Here is a 22,430-nt window from a genome sequence, read left to right as displayed (position 1 = left end):
TGAATTTCTTCTTTCACACTTTGTAATACAAATATAATTATAAATATTTCATAAATACAGCAAGATATTGATGACATCTTCAGAACGAATCTATAAGCAAATTTTAATTTTTCCTATATATTGTTCTAAAATTTCAGGAGTCACTTGTAGAGTTACAATATTAAGAAAATATATTATTATTTCATAGTTAGTTACCTGTTTTGTTAAGTGCATTTCTAGAGTGTACAATTCATTTAAAAGTATTGTATATGGGTGCAGTTTACCTGTATGCTTATAAAATCTAGTCTTTCTTAGAAAACTCATCAAATTAAAAAGTGAAAGTTTTTTACAGAGGTGGTTTATGGTACTGTTTATATTAGAATTATTGTAGATGACAGCATAAAAAGCAACTGAGCTCCAATATAATAACAATGTTCACAAAGTTGAATTCTGTATTAATAAGATTGACAAGTCAACTACCTGATTTTGCATTTGTGTTCATTTTAAGAGTTAGTCATTGGTTTGAATTTTCTGCAGCTCCTGATTTTTTTATTTGTTCAATAAGGTATAATAAATATTTTTAGACATGTTATAAATCCATTCTGTATTATATGATATGTATATTCTTCTCTTTGCTCATCAAAAAATGACTAGATTGTAAGAAACTCTGAGCAGCTGTATATGAATTATTCTTCCCATGTTTAAATCAATGGCACTTTTTTCCCCCAAAATGTTTCATAGAAACACAACTTCAATTTTATCTATGACTGAAGTCTTCTATGATCTGGTGATTTGTTAAAACCAACCTTCCACACACCAGCACAGTATTAAGACAAAACCAATATTTATTTTAATGTGAAGTTTCAGCCCTGAGGCCTCTCTTTAAAAAGAGAATTTTTTTTTAAATTTCCTTTTTAAAAATTTTATTTTTTTTTTGGAAAAAAGTAACATTTTAATGAACACCTTTAATAGGAACTAATATTAAGATTAAACATTGCTTTTAAAATTCGGGACTTACATATTGAATTTGATATTATCGCATTTATTTCAATTTTCTGAAAGGGTAGAAAAAACAAATAGGTTTTGGCATACAGTTTAAAAAAGAAAAAAATGCATTTTAATTCTAAGAAGATGGAGTTCAGAAAGCATTCTTCTTTTTTCCTTAAAAGGAGTTAGAAGTTAGCATGTTGCTATTGCTCCTTGACATAAAGACAGGGTCTTTGTTTTATGTCCTCTGTATCTGAATCCTGTAATGCCATCACAGCAGAGTGTACTGTACACCACTTTAAATGATAAGAGTTTCAATAGGCACTTTAGTGGAATTAAGAAAAATCTAACACTCTTCCACCGTGATGCCACAGAGCTATCTTCGTTCTGGGTTGCCATGTCAATAAATTGTATTTAAGAGGCCTGAGCTTGTCTCAGTGTGTTTCCAAAACAACAAAACAAAACCAAGCAAGAGTACACATTATAGGATTTATCTTGTGTTGGCAGAATAAACCGAAACTAACAATATGATAAGTAGAGTAACTTGCTAGAAACCAGATAATCAAAGAAATCTTGTCCTGTAAAGCCTGGCTGTGTGTATGTGTGTGTGTGTGTGTGATTTCTATTTGCATTCCTTTTCATTAAATGCCTTCTGTTGGTTGTGTTTTAGCCTTTGCTTCTCTCTTAAGTGACTTTATCAGGGTTATAACTCTCTTCTTCGCCAAACATGTCTGCCAAGACTTTAAAGCGGGGTCCCCAGTCTGTCAGATAGTTGTAGTCCTGGTCAGCTTCTGTGGTGAGAGACTCTATCGAGCTAAGGGAGTCGGCTACTGATCCATTTCCTTCATAGGCATACGTTGCCAATGAATCGTACGGTGGGGCGGCGGGGTCCAGATCATTTTCCTGAAGCCTTTGATTAATGAAATCCCTTATATCTGTGTTATCTTCTACTGGGGGTCGCTGACGAGGTAAACAGAGAGAGTCTGGTTTGATATCCCTGCGAATGTTGTTATCGTCAATCACTTTGGGGTTTCTCAGAGCACCGATGTCGAAAGCCTGGGTGTCCTCCTCCCCACCCCCTTCATCATCATAATGGATAACGTTGTCTCTGATGTCTTCCTTAGAGGTCATCAGGCTGTCTTTCTTCTTCTGCCTTCTCAGAGCTACATACAGCACAATGATGGCTAGAACAAGACAGAAATTGCAATTTGAGAATATGTCAGTTCATCTCTCCATAAAAAATAAAATTGATCAGGGCTGGCTGAGTTTTTTTTTTTTTTTTTTTTTTTTTTTTTTTTACTGACATCCTATTATTTTCTAAGTAAACATATTGTAATCAATAAAGATCATATCTCTGTTGACTTTTTCTTCATTGTTAAAATTCAATTACATTTTGAAATTATAACTAACATGAAACCATAGCAAAATTATTCACAAAACCAAACAATTGTAGCCTTGTATTTAACACATACTGTATGTAAATATTTCAGTGTCAGGTAATAAGTGTGTGTTACAAAATTTAAAAAACAGAAAAGAATGGTTGTTCCAATCATACAGAGAGCTATAAAGCATTGACATAATGACTTGAATTTTATAACCCATAAGTAACACTTAGATATTATTCATATCTAGATCTCTCAGTTGTTAACGTTACTGTATTCCTAATGAAATAAACTCAAATCTTCATTTAACAATCACTTTTAAAAGCAATAAGTAAGAAAAAAAAGAGACAAGAATATAGAACTAAGGACCTTAGTTTTCCAAATTATGTCAACTAAGACCTCTAGTTGTGTAAATTCTATGTCCTGCCAAATTGAGATATTTTCCAAATCACATGTCTTTTACTCAGGTTACCTTCTTAAAACACGATAATGTTTTGAAATAGTTAATGTACAGACCCTTATTATTGAATGTCTCTTTGTTTCCCATTGATTTACAGCCATCTTTATATTGACAGTGTTTCTTTTTTTCTAGGAGCAAATAAGCACAGATTCCCACCATGAAGTCAGTGCTCAACCTTATTTGGCATAACACTATCATCTCCTCCATAGTAGTGGTGATAGGTTGAAAGCCAAAACATGTTTGATTTACCACAGCAGAATCTGGAAGGAAGACTCTTGTCATGCGATTAAAAGGTAGAGAAGTCTGCATGATGATGGAAGCTCATCTGTTCCCTCTTCTTCCAAAATGAAGGAGCAGGAAAGAGGAGATACAGGCAGAGCTTCTGTACAATGTACCTTGGAGAGATGTTTAGCACCCTGCACCCCTTCCAGGGTTTAGGCCAATCCCAGAACTAAAGAGACTATTGTTTGTTCACTCAGAGAGTGTGTGAGAGACTGCAGACCTCATAGAGAAACCTTGCATAGGTATAAAATGAGTTGCCATGACTGAGAAAGAGACTAATTAGATGTGCTTGAGGGCCAACGAAAAGTTCCCAAGCACCACAAGATTCTCATGCTCCTCCTCACTCTACGAAGGGCAGAATAAGCTGGAAGACCTAAAGGAGTCTGAGATTGGTTGAGGATATCAGGGAGTAGATGGATTTGTAAGCAGACGCCATGGCAAGACTCAGGGTGTCAACATTCACTGCTGTATACCAGCAAGTCGCGATGCTAGCGTGGTGCAGGGGCACTGAGGGGGAAGTATTTGGGTGAACGAGTGGTGGATGACAGTACATGACAAGGCTGACTTTGAGTAACATGAGTTGTTATATTGTAAGAAAGCCAAAGTGGCCAAAGACAAACATCCAGAATATTGAGTCATGCTAGGTTGATATGGAAATACTCTCAGACTCAGCTTCTAGAGAAGACTATGAGAAAGAAACGTTAGATTTGAAGTTAAACACCTAATTGATCATTCTCGATTTCAGATGTGAGAGCATTATTTTGAATCTTCCCTTTTAAAGGAGTTTATATCATCAGCCCAAACAGATGCCAGATATAATTTATAATTCAAATTATAAGGATATAAAGAATACTTTGTTCTACACACCAAGGTTACTTGGGTGAAATTAATATCTACTTCATGCAAACTGGACTAGAATTGTATCCCCTAAACCAAAGTGAGCTTCTGACTCAGAGAATTGTCCTTCACAAACTATTATATAGTATTACTCCATGCTTTGCAACCTAGTAAGTTTTGTTTTAAGTTTTATTTTCTATATTATAGAAAAAGGTAGGTATCTACATTTGTTGGCATATTTTGTTAACCAATAAGCATGCATATATAAACTGACTCCACGGTGCCCGACTGTACCTCCACTGCAATTTCGATTTAAAGGGATGACTGGCAAAACAGAAAATCCCTCTCTGCTTTTGTGAGTCTGGCTGTGAATTAATAAGCGAAGTGGAGTCAGCTGAGCAGAGGTGATGGAAGAGGGAAATTCGCACCATAGGTTTCCATTCTCACAGAGATGTTACAGAATACATTTACTTCAAGCCTTTCCCTTCACTGCGCTTTGAGAAATTCTAGTGTGTTCTGTTCTGTTCTGGTGGGAATGGTTAGAGTTTTGACGTGAGGAGATCTGAGAACAGTGAAATAAAACTTGCTCTTTCTGGCACTGTAGACAGGAAAGAGACAACTGGAGGTTCCTTTACTTTCTATTTCTTTCCTGTTCTCTTTTGTTTTTTCCTTTCTTGATCAAACTAGTATTTGAGAACTATTGTTCACCTCATATAATTGTAAAGATTATACAATCTTATTAGGCAGCAATAATTACTAGGATATAAAAAATAAATTGAGAAATCATTGCTACAAATAGGATATTTGTCATAGAAAGTTTCATTGCAGTCAGGGTCACAGACTATTACTTGAAAATCCCCTAGGGGCTTGAACATACATTTATATTTTTTATGATGTCATTTATTTATTTCTATTGGCATATTTCCATGAGGCAAGACAGAGAAAATTAACTTTAATAAAAATATAGTTCAGTCCAATAGACAGTCTTCCTTCCATCCATTTGTGGCATCTCAATGAAAATTTAAAAATTGATTTATACGGTAAAATGAGGAGAGATACATGAAGAAGGGAGAGAGAAAAAGAAAGACAGACTGAGGCTACGCAAGTAATAGTGAAACCAACCTAAGAGTATAACAATGCACAGCAGGATTGCAATCAAAGCCCCAGTGCTGAGTCCCACAGGTAGAAAAATTGCTTCCACATTACAAGACAGGATGGTACCATCAGAGTCACATCTACAAACTCGAATAGTCATTGTGTTTGTGCTGCTCTGGACAGGATAACTGCTGTCTTCTATTACAACAGGGAGGAAATACAGCTCTTGCTGCCTGCGGCTGTATCCATTTCTTCGGGTTTCAATTCCAGCTGTGTTGTCTACAAAACATGACATGTATGATAAGATGGTTACTATGCGCCTCACTTCAGACCTCAAAGTTGGTATCTGTTAAACAGTAGGAAGCTCTTCTTAAGTCAGTAAAACTACACCCAGATTTTAATTCTTTCCTTTATCATTATGAACGCTGTCAAAATGTAATTCAATCTAGTCAAAACAAACCGTAGGAAAAGAAGAAACATTAGTCTTGTCTGGTGTAAGAATTAAATTTTCTATTCAGAGAGAAAAGAAAATGGCTTATAAGACCAGGAGTATGTTGCACTGACCCACTTTTTTGTTCTGACATCAAAATCTCACAGAGAAAAAATACTCCAGTGAGCGTTTTCTTACTTGACAGAGGAGCAAAGATTACAATGTAGGAATCTGTATAATATCTTACCTAAGAAACTATTTTTGAAAATATAACAAATATCAATAAACTATTCAGATAAAACTTGATTTTTTAAATTTTTCCCAAATCTATATGTTACATATATTTGTATATTTATACGCTTTCACTTTCACTTAAGAAACATGAAAAGGAAAATAAAATGTGTTAAAACTGTCAAGATTCATTACAGTTTTTACACATCATGAATTATAATAATTGTCACTTTAATTACAAAAATGATTCATTTTAATTCGGATACAATCAACAATGAAATATTTACTTGAACCTATCAAAGGAAATAAGGAGTTTAAATTTTATATTAATACAATTAATATTTCTATTAAAATTTTGCATGCATTTGTTCTTTGCTTCTTTTATTTCTATACATAGAAGTGGAAATTTTATTGTATTCATAACACTATTTCATTTTTAAGTCTATTAAAGTCACTCTTAGAAACACTTTGCTATTTTTTAAAAATGTATTACTATTTAGTTTATTATAGCATACATGATACCCACTTTGGAATCAGGAAACACAATTTTAGACAAATATGCTACTGAGGAAAATACAAGTATGTCAGAAAAATTCTACTGTCTCAATAATATTCCATTCATCTTTCTGTAGATTCTAATTTCAACAACTAAAAATTAGGCACCTTCTCCATACCCATTTCAGTGGGAAGCACCAAGTTGAGACAACTTTATATGATAAGATAGAGTATAGAGTTTGGAATGGGACATAGAAGATATTTTTAAATTGAGAAACAAAGTATCAAGCTGCCAGATGCCTATTATAATATTCTCAACAAGAGTCAGCGATGCCAGGCACTTGTGTTGACAGTAGGAATAGAAAAATGAGGAGTAGTTGAATTAATATTGAAACCTTCAGCAATTATTAACTGAAAACTTGAATCTAGGGAAAAGAACACTCAAGGATTAAAGTCTGAAACCTGAGTGAAAAGTGATTACTAGAAATACAAAGTCAAAGAAGCTCGTGTATTTGCACTTAGGAAGCTAGGGTTTCGATATTCTTGAATACGTCAAAAGGCAGTCTACCCTTTTCAAAGGTTTATTTTCAATCCATTGTTATTATTGATATGTGATGATTCAGAATTCATTATGCTGTCCATGATGGGAAGAAAAAAGATATATTAAATGACATTTTCATCTGTAAAATGGTTTCCAATGATAAACAGATTAAAAAATGCAATACATGTATACTGTGTATACACACACACAATTGAATATTATTCAGCCATAAGAAAGAAGGAAATTTTGCCATTTGTGACAACATGGATGAACCTGGAGGGCATTCTGCTGGTGAAATAGGCCAGACAGAAAAAAAGACAAATACTGCAGTGGTATCACTTATATGAGGAATCTTAAAAAAAAAGTGCAACTCATAGAAACAGAAAGTATAAACATGGTTGCCAGGGGCTGGAGGTGAGAGAAATAGGAAGAGGTTGGTGAAAGGATACCAACACTCAGTCATAATATGGAGAAGGTCTGAGGACCTAACATATAGCATGGTGACTGTGGTTGATAACACTGTATTGTATAACTGAAATTTGCTAAGAGAGTAGAAATTAAATGTTCTCACAAAAAAAGATGAAAAAAATTTTCTATCTGCTTAAAAAAAAAAACCTTACAATTACACTTAAAATATAACAAGATAAAATTGGCACTATGGTAAGTGGCGAATACATGTTGAGACATGTTGAGACTTTTAAGTGGCAAATACATGAGAAAACATTACGCTATGAGGCAAGATGATCTGATTCATATTATCACAATTAGTCAGATATAGATTCTCCAGCAAAAAAAAAAAAAAATACAATGACGGAAAATAGTCATTACTTTTGTTCCTCAGTGATGTGACCATCTGTTGAGTTGCCCAAGCCAATGGTCTGGAAACTGGATTAGTCTTCTTTTTTATCACCTTTACATATAGTATTCAGGAGATCTAGCATCCAGCTCTATGGATTCTATCTCTAACCACTAACTTCCATCCTCATGGCCATTACCCTAATCCAAGACTCAGCCAGTTTCTGGAGTGGCATCAGAAGTCGTCTTACATTCCTCTGTTGTATTTTCCACACTGCATCTGAACTGATCTGCTAAAATGCAAATCTGAAAGTGTTACATTCTCCTGTAAATCTTTCAAAGAATTCTCAAGTCATTAGATTTAAGTTACAAGGTCTGTAAATGGCTTATAGACAGGGTGATCATACAGTCTAGTTTCTCTTATAACGGCCCTATTTTAGTTGCACTTCTCTAATTAAAGTGACTTATATCATCCACTACTATTCTCAAAAGTGCTGCAGTTTTCATGATAGCATATGTGGTATCCCTACTTATTCGCCCCTTCACAATTGGGACCCTGTTCGTTCCCAGCCGTGCTCATACTACATTATCAGATGCTGCAAATCTTATTGAATTTCCTTCTGTGACTCTGACTTTCTTCCCCCAAGTATTTGAAGAAAACTAAGTTTTCTCAAAACACTCTTTGATTTCTACAGTCATCATCATCATTGCATTATCTGTCCATTCACAGTTGGTTCATTTGTTCTGTAAGTATAAAATTTAGTAAAAAAAAAAATTAGCTTTTTACTACCCAATGTTATGAACTCAGGTGTTTTGATTCCCTACTTTATGTATGACTTAGAAGAGATAAAATATCCCAAGTCACAGGACAATTAAAGTCAGAACCGACCAGTACTTAACCTTAATATTTCAAATCCAGTGTCCTTTATATTGTGGTAATATTAGTATCAGTGGTAGTGCTAATGTGATAGAAGAAGCAGTGTGGTAGAATCTAAGTGTAGATATAATGGCAGAGGGGGTGGATAAAATTTTCTTGAAGGTAATGAGTTTTAGGCATTATGTTAGAGAATTCTTATACATTATTTTATTTAACATAAGTACTATGAGGTTAATTTATTTTAACCATAAGGTTAAAATTATTTAGTATAATTTAACATATTGAGAATCTGCCACCTAGGTAGTAATGCAGTGGGAATGAAAACCTATGCCAATCTCACTACAGTGCCTGTGCCGTACCACGTGTTGTTATTCAAACGAAATGGTTACTAGGAAGGTACCAATTTGTGTGTACAAGTAGTGCGTGTGGAACAAATGGTGTATTTAAAACACGGAAAGTATTCAGTTTCTCAAACAGCCTCTTGTTTGCTTGACTCATTAAGGGGATGTCCACATTATAAACGGAAGTAATTTGCCTCATTAGATACAGTCTATATAGGTTAAATATTTAGTTTACAGCTAGCCATGAAATTTTGCATTTCTCATGTATGGATTTGTATATTTGATGAACTTGAGGCTGTTAGGAAGGGCATTGGTTTCCTACCTTTGTGTCCTTTTACAAAGCTGCATGATAAGCGGTAAATTTGTATGTGGTTAAACTTACTTCTGAAGTCACGAACTGTAAAATTTGGTTTGATGGCAGCTTCAGGTGATAATTTAAAGGAGAACTGCTGCCCGGCGGGTGAAAGGTCGCGGTCTGCAGCGCTGACTGTCTGAATTATCTGAAACAAAGTTGAGATGCAACTTGCAATCAGTCATCAACTTCAAAGGGAACTCTACGTAGTAAGTTTGTTTAATGAAACATTTTTAGAATTCATATCAGTAGGCCAATTATTTACAAATACATTTTATAAACAAATAGCTAAAAATTTACAGTTAATAATGGCAGGTACAGTTACAGGGTATGGGCTAATTCCAAGTCGATATCTACATAGCTAAAAAGCTTAACAACACTGAAATTTTTTACTAATAAGCAAAATAAAATTAAAATGTACTTGCTTGCATTTTAAATTAGGTGAAATAAATGCTTCCTAACATAAATAAGAAAGTGCTTACCAGAAACAAAATCTCTGATTATTTAAAAGTCCTTGCAAAGCAAAATTTTAGTATAGTTTTGTTTGTGAGATTGAGTTTATTTTCATAAATAAGTAAAATGATGAGAAAGAGAGATACAGAGGATGTAAATCTGTTTCTGTAGTTATGTCTCTTTTCCCCAATGGGTAAGAATACAAATTGTGTTTTTATAGAGGTGTTTTTTTTTAAGAAGTAAGCAAGACCAAGCTCGCTTCAAATTTTTCCTAAATTGCTCCCATAAGTTGTGTATCTAAGTAGTTAAAATTCTGATACTTCAATGAGATGTCCTTGAGAATCTAGAGATTAACTTCTGAAAGCCAAACCATAAAAGTGATTATTCACTGTATAGATAAGCAAAGCAAAATGGCTTTGAGGTGTTTATTTATTAACATATTCAATGGCTTTGCATCAGGAAGAATTTCAGGACTTGTGAGTAGAAGGGGAGGAGGGCAATGTGCTGTTCAGGTGATCACAGTCTTAGACTAAATTCGAATTTGCCAGAGGAAGAGCTTAGATATATCCTGGTCCCTGTGGGCAAAGCTTGCACCATGTGATCTGAGACTGATGTCATTAAACATGTGAGTTATTTGCTACTTTTCTTTTGATTCAACAGCAAAACTCAGTCTAATGACTATAATCTACCTCCCCATGTAGCTGTTTGGTCTCCTAGGCACACACAGGAACACACACGAACACACGCGAACACAAAGATGTATATCCTGGGGCTTCAAGTGTTTCGTACAGTACTAGTAATTTGTAATTTGACAACTGATCATAAAATTAAAATTGTGGTCCCCTATTTTAGTATGAGTCAGTCACACAGGATCTCTTTTAGCATTGTCATGAATTCACCACCGAAGGCCAAATCATGGAATGTGTCGATGTAGTCAAATAATTACCATACAGATCATGTAAAACTTCAACTTTCCTTCACATAAAAGCATGTGCTCAGATCACTATATCTCATTCATAAAATTTCTTTAAATTACTTGGGAGTTAATTTGTCAATTTTGTTTTGTCTTGCCTTTGCTATCAACTATCACAAATATTTACTAAATTAAAGATATTTAACATCAAAACTTATCAAGAACATAACTTTAGAATGTAGAAACACCCTTCAAAAGAGCATACAGTATATGAAAAGTATAAACTGGCACCTATCTGGAACTGGCCCTTGGGAGTTATTGCCTTAAGGAAAACAACGCCCATACGTTATTGATTCACTACAAATATCACCATTGGTTTGTACAGCATCGTCTTTCTTTTACTTCTTTTGATTAATAGATAGATAGATAAGGCATACGTCCGTCCATCCATGAATGCATATTCAATTACAGTGAAGGACAGATAGATAGTTTCTATGTAGAGTTCCAAGACTTAAGGGAGGATGGCTGAGGTCAAAAGCAGAAAATTCTTATACACTACCTTTCAGACATTTCAGGATTATGTTTTCTATGTAAATGTGGCCCAACAGAAAAAAGAACGTCCAAGAGAGAATTATTAGAAACAAGAGCTTCCAATGACCCCAAAGATTCCTTATCCCTTTGTCTAGATATAAGAAAATCAAGTTATCTCTAATTCTGCCTACTGTTCCCAACTTTTTAAACTCTTTAATTTACTAGACAAACATATTTCTATTTCCAAAAGGCTTTCAGTTAATGCATTACAAGATTCCAATTGCTATGAAATAATTAATATCTCTAATTACTTAAAAATAAATGATTGGCTTTTTGGGGTAGTAGTGGAGGGCTCTCGAAAGTTGAAAATAGCTAAGTTGTGGAATTTTGGAAAGCTTCTTACAACTTCATAATAATCAAATCAAGTTATTTATTTGTGTAAATATTTAGGAAGTATTTACTATTTCAGATGTTAAAGCAGGCACTGGGTTCATCCAATGTAAATTTGGGGTGCATTTAGAGTGATAAAGCATTAAAACTTTAAAAAAATGCATTTCAGTGTCTATTCAAAATTAAAGAGGCAAATCTTATAACTACTGAGCACTTGAAATGGGGTGTATGTGAATGAGAACATTTATTTTTAAGCTTTATCTAATTTTGATTTAATAGTCATAAGGCTCGTGAACCTCACAGGATTCAAATAATGGGACAAATATTCTACAAAGCAGCAGAAAACATTCAAATTGAAGCAAATACTAAATCTTAAAGACTGACCTTTTTCAATAAAGATACTGTTTCACATATTAAGATATTTTTCAAATAAGAATTAAAACTTCACATTTTCTAAATGAGTAGTTATGCTATTCAAAAGTAATCAAAGTATACATCAAACCAAAACATTCTGATGTATTTTTCCTTTGGAAACTAGGTACACAATATTGGATTAATCATATTCTTGTTTCATAATACATTCATACCATTTGCTCAAGACCAGTTCCTATTAGATTATACCATATCATGTCATATCATATCATATCATATCATATATTCATCACTCATTCATAGTATAGGGAAAAGCTGCCTACCTACCATACTCACATAAACTCTAGGATTTTTACAGTAACTTTCATTAACTATGTGGTCCTCCATCATACTCTCTCTCCACTAGAACCTCCCTCCAGAGCAATACTTAGTAAGAAAATGTAACTCAGATATTTTGAATAACCCTACTTAAGGCCACCAGAGAAAACTTTACATTTTTCATGGGTTTAACAGCTTTTATGTAACCTTCCATGAAGGCATGTGAGCAAAGCAAGAAATACTATAGAAGAACGTACTGTAAAGTTGCTTACTTACTGCGTTTATAGGTACAAGTTCTTCTCAAATTTCATAATAAAGGAATGGAAAACAGCAGAATCTTCAATCCTAGAATTTTTAGTTGTACAAAGACTATTCACCAGGTCATCATAATTTTATCCCCAGCGGTATTACCTCCACACCCATACATAGACCATTAATTCAAAAAAATTGACTATATTTTATAGCTTCTTTTATGAAGACATAGGATCCATGTGTGTGTATTAAGGCATGGTCTTGTAACCTAAAACACACGCATAGAGCAGGTCTTCATACAACCTGAATCAAGAGTGTTGATAAGATACCTGTCCTGGTTTGGCATTTTCACACACTGCTGTCTCATATGGCACAGAGATTTCTGGAGGAAATTCATTGACATCTAGGACATTAATCAATATGTTGACTCTGCTGGTTAATAATGGATTACCTGATAAAAACATAAAAAGAGAGCAGCTGATTTAAAAATCCGATCAATAATTGCTTTTATAGTAAATAGCATTAACATTTAAAAAAATCAGCATTCATATGGAATCCAAATGACCTTTCCTGAATGGCAAACTCTGAGGACTTGAGCCAAAAATAAATGAAAAAACAATGAATACAGGTGGTATCAATGTTTCTCTGTCAAAGCATCACAGTGCACTGCTCCAGCGTTTGTCCCTGAAAATCACCACTAAAGTTAAGTTCAACCATTTAGCTGGAATTTCATCACCAGTCTAGCCATCATACTAGGGCTAATTCATAGACCCAATCTTCACCCATCGTGGTATTTTTCACCAGATAAAACATTTTATTTCTATGTTGTGTCTATGTTGAGTAGCATCATCTGCATATTGAAATAAAACTCTCAAAATGATTCCTCCTGAAAAAGAATGATAAATAACAAGGAGAATGAATGAGAGATGGCTTTTCCTAAATGAAAATTAAGGTAAATTTAAGAAAGTAGCAGTAAGAGATAGATCACGTAAAACTAGGAGGCACCCTGAAATCGCTCGCTGGTGCTGAGAAAGGAAAGAATAAACAACCTTTCCTTCCTACAGTATCAAAAAACAGTAGTTTGAAAAAAGAGTCACTGCCAAAATCCCATCACAAGTTTTAGTCCCAGATACATTGTCTTCATCTCTGTCATTTGTTGGAACAAGACCAGAAATAGTTAAACTAATAAGGCATAGCATAATGCATGTGTTTTAACTTATTTATTGAAAAATTTTATCTAATGAAGCTTTCGGTTGGCTAAAGTGTCACAAATTGTTGAAAGACCTTGTCCAAAGTTGTATATCTAGATGAATGAGGAGTTAATATTCAATCCGAAGACTATGGAAAACCAAATATTGTGTTCATTCCACCAGACCTTTTCTATTGATTGGTGTTGTGGTAAATTCATCTCTGCAGTGCCACCGAAGATTCATAATGTTAGTATTCTTTTCTACTTCTGTGAGGATGCTTTTAAAGAATGCATACAAATGTCACCACATGACTGATTCTGATAAGCCTACAATAGTCTTCTGTGCTGAAATTTATTTTAAGAAATAAAAAGCATTGTCAGCAGTAGCTTAAGAAATGTTCACATATTCATATACAACACAGTGAAATTCATTACCGTGTACCAGTACAGGCACAGATAACATAAAGTAAGGATAAATGGTATATTTTGTAAAATAGGTTTTGTTTATAGAAAGTGTATTGGTAATCTTGGAGGAGGATGCATAAAATGTCTATTATTTAAACATTAATATTGGTCACATGGCATTATCTTTTATGACAGAAAAGGCTTTGTTCTGTTTTCACAAGTTATTTAATCTTTCTTCAACTTGTGGTATTAATAAGTGCTAATTCATAAGTTTTCTGATTTGTTGTATTAAATCAGATGGTGATTTACAGAATGTTAGATCACTTGGTAAATTGTCATTATTTTCATTACCAACTGTAATTTGTGGAGATTATCTAGTTCGGCTTCTGTTATTAGTATTAAGTACTCATATATCATAAAATACAGATAAAATCAACAATTTGGCTAAGTTACTTTCACTTTCCTAAATAAACTGAAAATTATCAATCAGTACACCAAAATCAACTCCTAATACTTTGTAATGCTTATAACGTACCCATGTTCGAAAACACGTTTCCTAGGTGAACTTATTTAGGTTTTACAGCAACTTTAATATACAAACTGTTATCCCCGTAATTGTATACAGAACTCTGAAAAACAGAAGGAGACTGTAACTCTTCCAAAAACTGCAAGACAAAAGTGGTAAGGTGAGTTTTGAATCCAAGTGTTCTAGTTTCAAGTCCATGCTCTTAAACACTATTAAACATTAACCTATTCAACTTTTGTACCATGTAAAAATCAATCACTACCTCTTATTTTATTTGGTACATAATTTACAAATCACAAGGACATAAAAAGAAAAGAGTGTCCCCCCCAACCAGGATACAGTTTTATTTTATGAAGTTAGTATACGGGTGAGGTGTCTTCTAAAGTCCTGACTTCCCTCATAATTATATTTATAGTACAAATTTATGTTTATAATGTGGAAACATATTACTAATTTAAGCTGTTTTTTACCCATGAGAAATTTCCTTTTGGTAATTTTAATATTTATCCTCTCTCAATATAGATTTTAACTTCTGTCCCAATAAGTAATGTGTCACAAAAATATAATCAGTATTGTAGCATCTTATTATTAAAAGTGTTTCTCAAAGGTGTGCTTTTGGTATTTTAGGTATTAATATAAAAACATTTTGTTGTGTGAGATTTTGCTGTGTACTGTAGAATCTGTAGAATTACTGAATATTAAACGTTACTAAGTCATCACTGTGGCAATTACAAAATAAATGCCTCAACAAGGACAAAGGAAAAATTATAACAACAGAGACAACATATTCATATTGTCTAAAATGAGTGATGAGTTTATGGGTTTCACTATATTATTCTCTCTTCTATTGTATATTTGTAAAACTTTTTATAGTTAAAGGTTTAACAATGTCACCTTATTTTTTAAACTCTGGCTGGGTAAGTGGTAATATTTCTATTCAAGAGCCACTATACTTAAGAATTCACCTTTTCACAGAGAATATACTTTTTAGAGTAATATAGAATTTTGTCATTCTATGTAATTCACCAAATGATGTGAATAAGTAATGACGTTCTTTCTGATTCATCTAATCTTTGAAACGGCAAAGGTGAAATTTGCTTAAACTTGATTCAGCATGAGCACTATTATCCAAGTCTTTGCCATGTTAGAAACTAGTTATCATTGAATAATTAGATAACAAATTCAAATATGAACTTAATAAATATTAAATAACCAAAATATTACACAATTAATTACTGTGTTCCTAGTAGTCAAACCATTTAAACTGTAATTATCATTGATTCATGTTGCTTATATTGAATAACTAGCTTATTAATAGCTTTAGGTTCAGATAAAACAATAACTAATTCTATCTTTGTTCCTCATGTTGTCAAGAATGTTTTGTTAGATCTTCTTTCTCTACGTCTGGTGATATCTCAGTCAGCTCCCAGAGCTTTTGAGTCAATTTGAGTTAGAATGATCTTATTGTTAGTATTTTAAAGTATGGCTTAAGCTACAGAAAAAAAAAGGCTAAATTATGAAAATCAGGAATAAAATAGGAGCTATCACTTTATCATAAATGAGATACATCCTATAAAATAATCTAGTAAACTTATGCCAAAAATTTAGTCAACATAGATAAACTGGATGGATTCCTAGAAAGACATAAATGATTCATAACTGATCTCAAAATTAAAAAAAAATCTTAATAGACCTAAAACAGTGGAGAAAATTATGCTGTAATTAAAAATTTACCAAGAAAAATTCATGCCCACATGGCTTCACTGGGAAATTCCAACAACTATTTAGAGACCATACAGTATCAATTCTTTATGAACTCTTTTAGAAAATACCAGTTCATTCTGCGTCTTATTACTAAAGCCAACTAAAAACATCAGGAAAAAATCAAAGCATGGACTAGTATCACTCACAAACATAGGTATAAAAATTCATTAACAAAAGATTAACAAGTCAATCCCAGAAGCATATTATAAACCTAATGAGTAATGACTAAATAGCATTTACCTTAGGGATGCAAAGTTACTTTAAAATCCAATAATAACCAATGTGATATACCATCTTAACAGAAGAAAGAACAAAAAATCACATAGCCATCTCAGCAGTCAGAATTAGTATTTGACAAAATTTTATCCATATATGATTAAAACCTGTCAACAAATAATAAACAGAAGGCAACATCTTCAACCTGACATAGTAAATCTACAAGAAAGCCATAGCTAACATCACACTCAATGGTGAGAAACTAAATATTTTCTCTCCAACACTGAGCACACGGCAGGAATGTCTGCTCTGACTACACATTCTCCATTACACTTGAGGGTTTACCCATTGCAATCAAATATAAAAAAAAAAAAGTATTCAGATTGGAAAGAAACAGAAAAGTGTTTTTGTTAAAAAATGACAAGATCCTATAGGTAGGAAATCCTAAGAATCCACAAGGAAACTAATGGATATAATAGAGTGTATCAAGGCCACAGGCTAAGAGAACAATATAAAAGGTGGCTATTGCATACCTAATATACTATCAAATAATAAATTGAAAATAAAATTAGCAAAACCGTTCAATTCACAATAGAATCAAAGATAATAAAATCTTTAGGAATTAATTTAGCAAAATAAATGCAGGACTTACAAACTGAAATTCACAAATCATTGCTCAGAGAAATAAAATAGATTGCTGATGGAGATGTAAAACTGTGTAGTCACTTTAGAAAATAGGCCAGAACTTTCTTTAAACATTAAACAGGAACTTATAACCTAATAATTCCACTCCTAGGTGTCTAGCCAAGAGGATGAAGTGAATGTCCACAAAAAGCCTGGATGCATATTACGGAAGCGTTACGTGTGTAGTTCCAAACTGGGACCAATTCAAATGTCTGTCTTTCAGTGAATAGATAAACAATGGAATATCCACACAATTAAAAATTCTATAACAATAAAAAGGAAGAAAATAGTGATACATGCTACATCATGAATGAACTTCAAAACTAGTGTGCTTCATTGATAAGAAAAGAGGACTGACATCACTCCTTACTGGGAGCTTAATTAACTGCAGAAAGCAAAACGTTTCAGTGCCTTTCGGTTTCTGAAGTGCAAGAGCTTTGCGGAGATTCCAGGCCCAGCTGCCAAGTCTTCCAGACTTCCTGGAGCAGATATTAAGATGAACTCTCTTAGAATTCCTGACCCAAAGAAGCTCCATGATAATGTGTTACGCAGCAATAGAAAACGAATCCTGGTGATAAGACATATTAAAATATATATTACAAGGAAAGAAGGAGTCTGACTTGGGGGCTGCAGCTGAGATGGGCTCCCTGCAGAGCCCACTGGCCACGGTGGGGGAAGCAGCGTTCATTTCCAGGCACCGAGTAGGGACTTTGCCCAGAGGGGGCTGTTGCTGGGGCTCGAGCTCTCATTTTGTCCCAGGTCTGCAGACACTTCCAGCAAGTCTTCTGCTTCCATGGAGATTGATGCAGCTATCAGCTCCCGTGGTCCCCAAGCCACCTGGAGTGGGGCCACCACCATTTGGAGCCAAATGTTGCCCTGCCCTGACCCACAGGGGCTCTGAGCCCACGTTCCTGCCGTCTGTGGGCTGTGGATTGGAACTGGGAAGGGGCTTGCTGGGGACACAGAGCCTGGCCTGGAGGGATTGGCCAGCAAGGCCAGGGAGGTTGGTGGCAGTCATCTGCTGATGGAGATTACAGCCACCCCCAGGAGTCTCAGCCCAAGTCAGCCCCTTTCCTAGGAGCTCCTGGCCCACTTCAGAGCTTGGACCTTGAGAGGGAGAAGGACAGTGAGGGCATCATATGTGGCATCTGCATAGACGAGATGTGGATCAAGCCAGAGGCCAAATGGATCTTCCACATCCTGTCCAGCTGGACACGCCCATTGTCTGGGCTGCCAGTGATTGTAGCTGAAGAGAGGGCAGGACTTCTCTCTGGACTTCCTTAAGCCTGTTATCACTGCCAGATCCATTCCAGCCACGTCGTACCCCATGTATTCTATGTGAGCACAGAGACTGACAAGGGGCAACCTAGCAGGAGCTCCAAGGCTCGCATCAGCCAGATCGGAGGCCAGTTCTTCATGTGGGAGAATGGCCACTGTGCCTTCAAGTCTGACTGTGTTTACCTGCACCAGCTCCCAGCTAAGGTCCTTCCTCACCCAAGAGTGTGCAGCTGGCCTCTGGGAGTGAGGTGCCGAGCCCAGCAGTGTTCTTAGGCGATGCCAAGCCAGAGGACCAAAGTGTTCTTCGGGGACTGTGCCCTGGTCATGGCCTTGGGTTCAGAATTCCTATGATCCCAACAGCTCTTACCATGGCCTCCAGTACCCAGGATCAACGAGTGGGGCGGAAGGCTGAGGAGCCCAGGTGGTAGCAGGCGGTCAGTGTTTTTCCTGTTGGACTTGGTGGGGGAGGAAAGTAGCACGTGCCCCCACCATGGACTGCAGCAGTGAGACAGTGGGGGACGTGGCGGAGGGGAAGTGCTCTCGGGAAAGAGAGGGCGTTCTCACTCTCTTATCAGAACCTTGGTTTTTACCTTTGCTCTTTTGTAGGAGGATACTGAAGGAAAACCAACAAGATGAACCTAAGCCATCAGAAATAAAGAGTGAGTGGAAGAAGAATGAAGAAGAATGAAGAAGAACAAAGAATGGCATTGCTCCCTGAATTGGTGCTTTTTTTAGCTGGAATCATCTGAAATTTCACTGATTCACCTGTCCGGTGCTTGATGCCGGCGGTTTGCTGGAAATGTAGACACGAATACTCATGCATTGTCTCTCTATGTAAACTTGACTCCTTCACAACATGGTGGCATGAGGTCAAGGGCATGAATTTCAAGAATGAGAAAAATTCAGACAGAAACTACTGCTTTTATGACCTAATGCGGTCACATAGGAACACTTCTCCTCTATGTTAGGGCAGTTTCCAGCCCCTTTCCAAATTTACGGGAGGAGAAGATAGACTTCACTTCTAGGTAAAAGAAATGTCAGCCTCATTGTAAGAAGAACATATGGGATGGGACAGACACAAAGACGCAGCCCTTTTTGGAACCTGGAATCAGAAATCTCTTAGGAATGGGTTGACTGGTTGCTAGTTATTAGCACTGTAACTTTTGATAAATCCTAAAAACAAAACAAAAACAAACAAAAAGCCCTCTAAAATTTAAATCTAAAAACTGATATAAATTTACAGTTCTTGTGCCGTCCTCTTTGGTGCTAAGGAGTTTTACAGGAAGCAAAGAGAAGTCATTGGCTTTATCCATAGTTCTCTGTATGTGCTATATTGGTATCTCACATAAGATTTCATTTGACCAAGTGTCCTGGTGATCAACAGAGTTTGAAAAACACAGATCTATAAATAGTTATTTACAGGTGAGAAAACTTTAGCGTAATCTTGCCCTATGCTTTGTGTCAGAGCCAAGACTGGAATCCAAATCCCCTTACTATGTTTTTTGCACCTTATGATATACATCGAATAACTCAGAGATTAAGAAAACACACTGCGTGAGATCTGCCATGTAAGTGATGCTCACTCACTTTCAATGAGTCACATTTATACTGCAATCTAGCCAGCGTGCTGTGAGGAAGCCCAGTTTATACTCAAACGTCAAAGAGGTATTTTTGTTTGTTGTTTTTAATCACATAAGTAGATACTCAATAAATGCTGGGCAAATGATAGAAATGTTTCCAAGAACTAAACGAAAAGTGTAATTGAAAATGTTTTAAAAACCACAAAGTACTAACAAACACAATACTCCTATTATATGAAAATATGCTGGAGTTATTAGGTTTCCTTATTTTAAAAACAACACCTGCTTTTGAATAACTATTGGAGTTCAAAATTCAATTTTATCACTATGTACAAAATTGCAACTACAATAACTTCAAGAATGAAATCTTAGCTTTTTACACCAAAAATTGAATTATAATGCAAACTGAGCAAAGTATAGTGAATAAAAAAACACAGGCTCTATTTATCTTTTTTCTTTAAATCACTTCACTTTTAAATTACGAGATAAACAGTATCTAATAATAGCTCTGTTCAATTACCATAGTATGATCTGTAGCTAGACTGAGCCATCCATAAAGAGAATTTAAATTATTTGTGTAAACCTATGCTAAAGTCAAAAATTACCTTTGGTGCTGTTGATGACAAAAACTGATCTCCAAAGAATAAGAAGTCTTTAAAAATACCACCAATCAATTTCTTTGCAAAGAACACAGCAGAGAAACTTATTACTGATTTTAAATATTTTCAATAACACAAAGCCTTAGATATTCTGAGTTTCTTGAGAGCAGAAACCACCTCATATTCATCTTTAAACCTCCAGAGTTTAACACTAGAGTGCCTAGTAGAAGCTAACAAACTGAACATACCAATGAATAAATATACTTTCAAAAACAGACTGAACTGAGAAGCAAAAGTGGATTATTACAGCTAATGTAACAGGAATCCTCTGCTGAACATGACCCACCGACACTGAGACAGTCAATATATTTTCCTTGAATTCATCCATTGCCAGCAAGACCACGGTTAACATTAGGTGCCATTTTACTTTATGTTCAACTATCTATAATTTAACATTTTTTTCTCAAGTGATTTTCTTTAATATAATAACAGAATTTTAAATTGGTATTTTGAAGGCATGTAAAACCCATTATTGATTTTTGATCAATTTAATTAAAAGGAGATGCTTTTATACAGGTAGTTAACAGGTCAGTAAACAATCAAATTTGGGAAACAGTCACTTAGAAAAACATAATGAACTGTTAATAGTTTGATTATGTATTATTTCTCATTAGTTAAAATCAATTAAATCATGGAAGCAATGAGAATACAGTGCAAAGAATTCAAAGCTGTGTTTTATCCTCTAACCTCCCCTCTCTCCTATGGTTCTCATCAAATTAGTTGACCAAAATGTTGTTTATAGGACCTAAATACTTCTCTTCCCTTCTACCCATTAGCAAGTTTTTTGTTCCCCAGTCTTTCTATTGTTTCTTTGCCTAACCCGTAAATGGCTAAGTCCACATCATAGAACCACTTCTCGTGGTTTGTACTCACATACTCATTATAGTCTATATGTTGATTAACCTCAAATTTATTTATCAGACTTAAGTCCCTCTCCTGACTTCTTGATCCTTATACACATGACATATATACATGACGACCTTCATGAGCAGCAAGAATATAAAATTTAACCTGTTCAAAACTGAGCTCATAATTTTTGCCCAAAACCATTCATTCTATGTTTTCTACCTCAGTTTATGGCACCCGCAGCCCTCCTGCTGCCTATCTAAAAATCTGACCACTAATGATGATTCCTCATTCACCTCATTGCCATATCCAATCAACACTAATTTTTACCATTTTCACCTCTCAACTTTCCTTGAAATATCTCCATTTCTTTCTTATCGTCCTTGCCATTACTCTATAAGTCATCAGTTTCTGCCTTAGATTATCCCAAAATTTTTCCATTTTTTCTACCATTTTCCAACCCTGCTTTACTCCAACCGATTTGCCATTCTGCTTCCAGTATAAATTTTCAACAAAGCCAGTCATATCAAATCCTGTTTTTGACTACACCTCTTCAGTACTGACTTTTTACTTCACAATGAAATAACATTATAATATGCTGGAAAAAATAGCCTTCATATTTTGTATCTAGATTCTTTTCATTTGTAGAAGGAGATTATTTAGAAGAGGTAAGTACAGAGAGATAGGGACAGAAAGACAAAGAATAAGAGAGACAGAGGAGTTTTATCTTTTACTCACCCTCAATTTATTTACTTTTTCCTGTACTACATTACTTTATATTCCTTTGACTGTCTTATGCACTCTTCAACTTCTAGAGCTTCGCATGTGCTATTTCCAGCATCTAAAATACCTTTCTGCCCTCCTTTCCCTCCTAATCTTTTACTTTTCAGTTTAGATGTTGTGTTCTCATGGAGGAATCCCCTTTATCTTTCTGTGTGCTCTCATAATACCCTACTTATTTTCCTATTTC

At 34.9% G+C, this 22,430-nt stretch overlaps 1 protein-coding gene across 1 annotated transcript in view; it reads right to left on the bottom strand.

Annotated features, from left to right (window-relative positions):
- Positions 1-612: 612 nt before the first annotated feature.
- CDH12 (cadherin 12) overlaps positions 613-22,430 on the bottom strand; it is a 345,191-nt gene continuing 323,373 nt past the window's right edge. The window contains exons 9-12 of the mRNA XM_031676881.2: positions 12,643-12,764; positions 9,115-9,232; positions 5,050-5,301; positions 613-2,150 (exon numbers count right to left, since the gene is read on the bottom strand). Coding sequence (XP_031532741.1) covers positions 1,651-2,150; positions 5,050-5,301; positions 9,115-9,232; positions 12,643-12,764 — 992 coding nt within the window. The 3' untranslated portion in view covers positions 613-1,650. The remainder of the gene's footprint in view (positions 2,151-5,049; positions 5,302-9,114; positions 9,233-12,642; positions 12,765-22,430) is intronic.

Source organism: Vicugna pacos, chromosome 3 (assembly GCF_048564905.1).
Source record: "Vicugna pacos chromosome 3, VicPac4, whole genome shotgun sequence".
Classification (NCBI taxonomy): Eukaryota; Metazoa; Chordata; class Mammalia; order Artiodactyla; family Camelidae; genus Vicugna; species Vicugna pacos.
The sequence above is the reverse complement of the archived record's forward strand: the minus strand, read 5'-3'. Positions and strand labels throughout refer to the sequence as shown.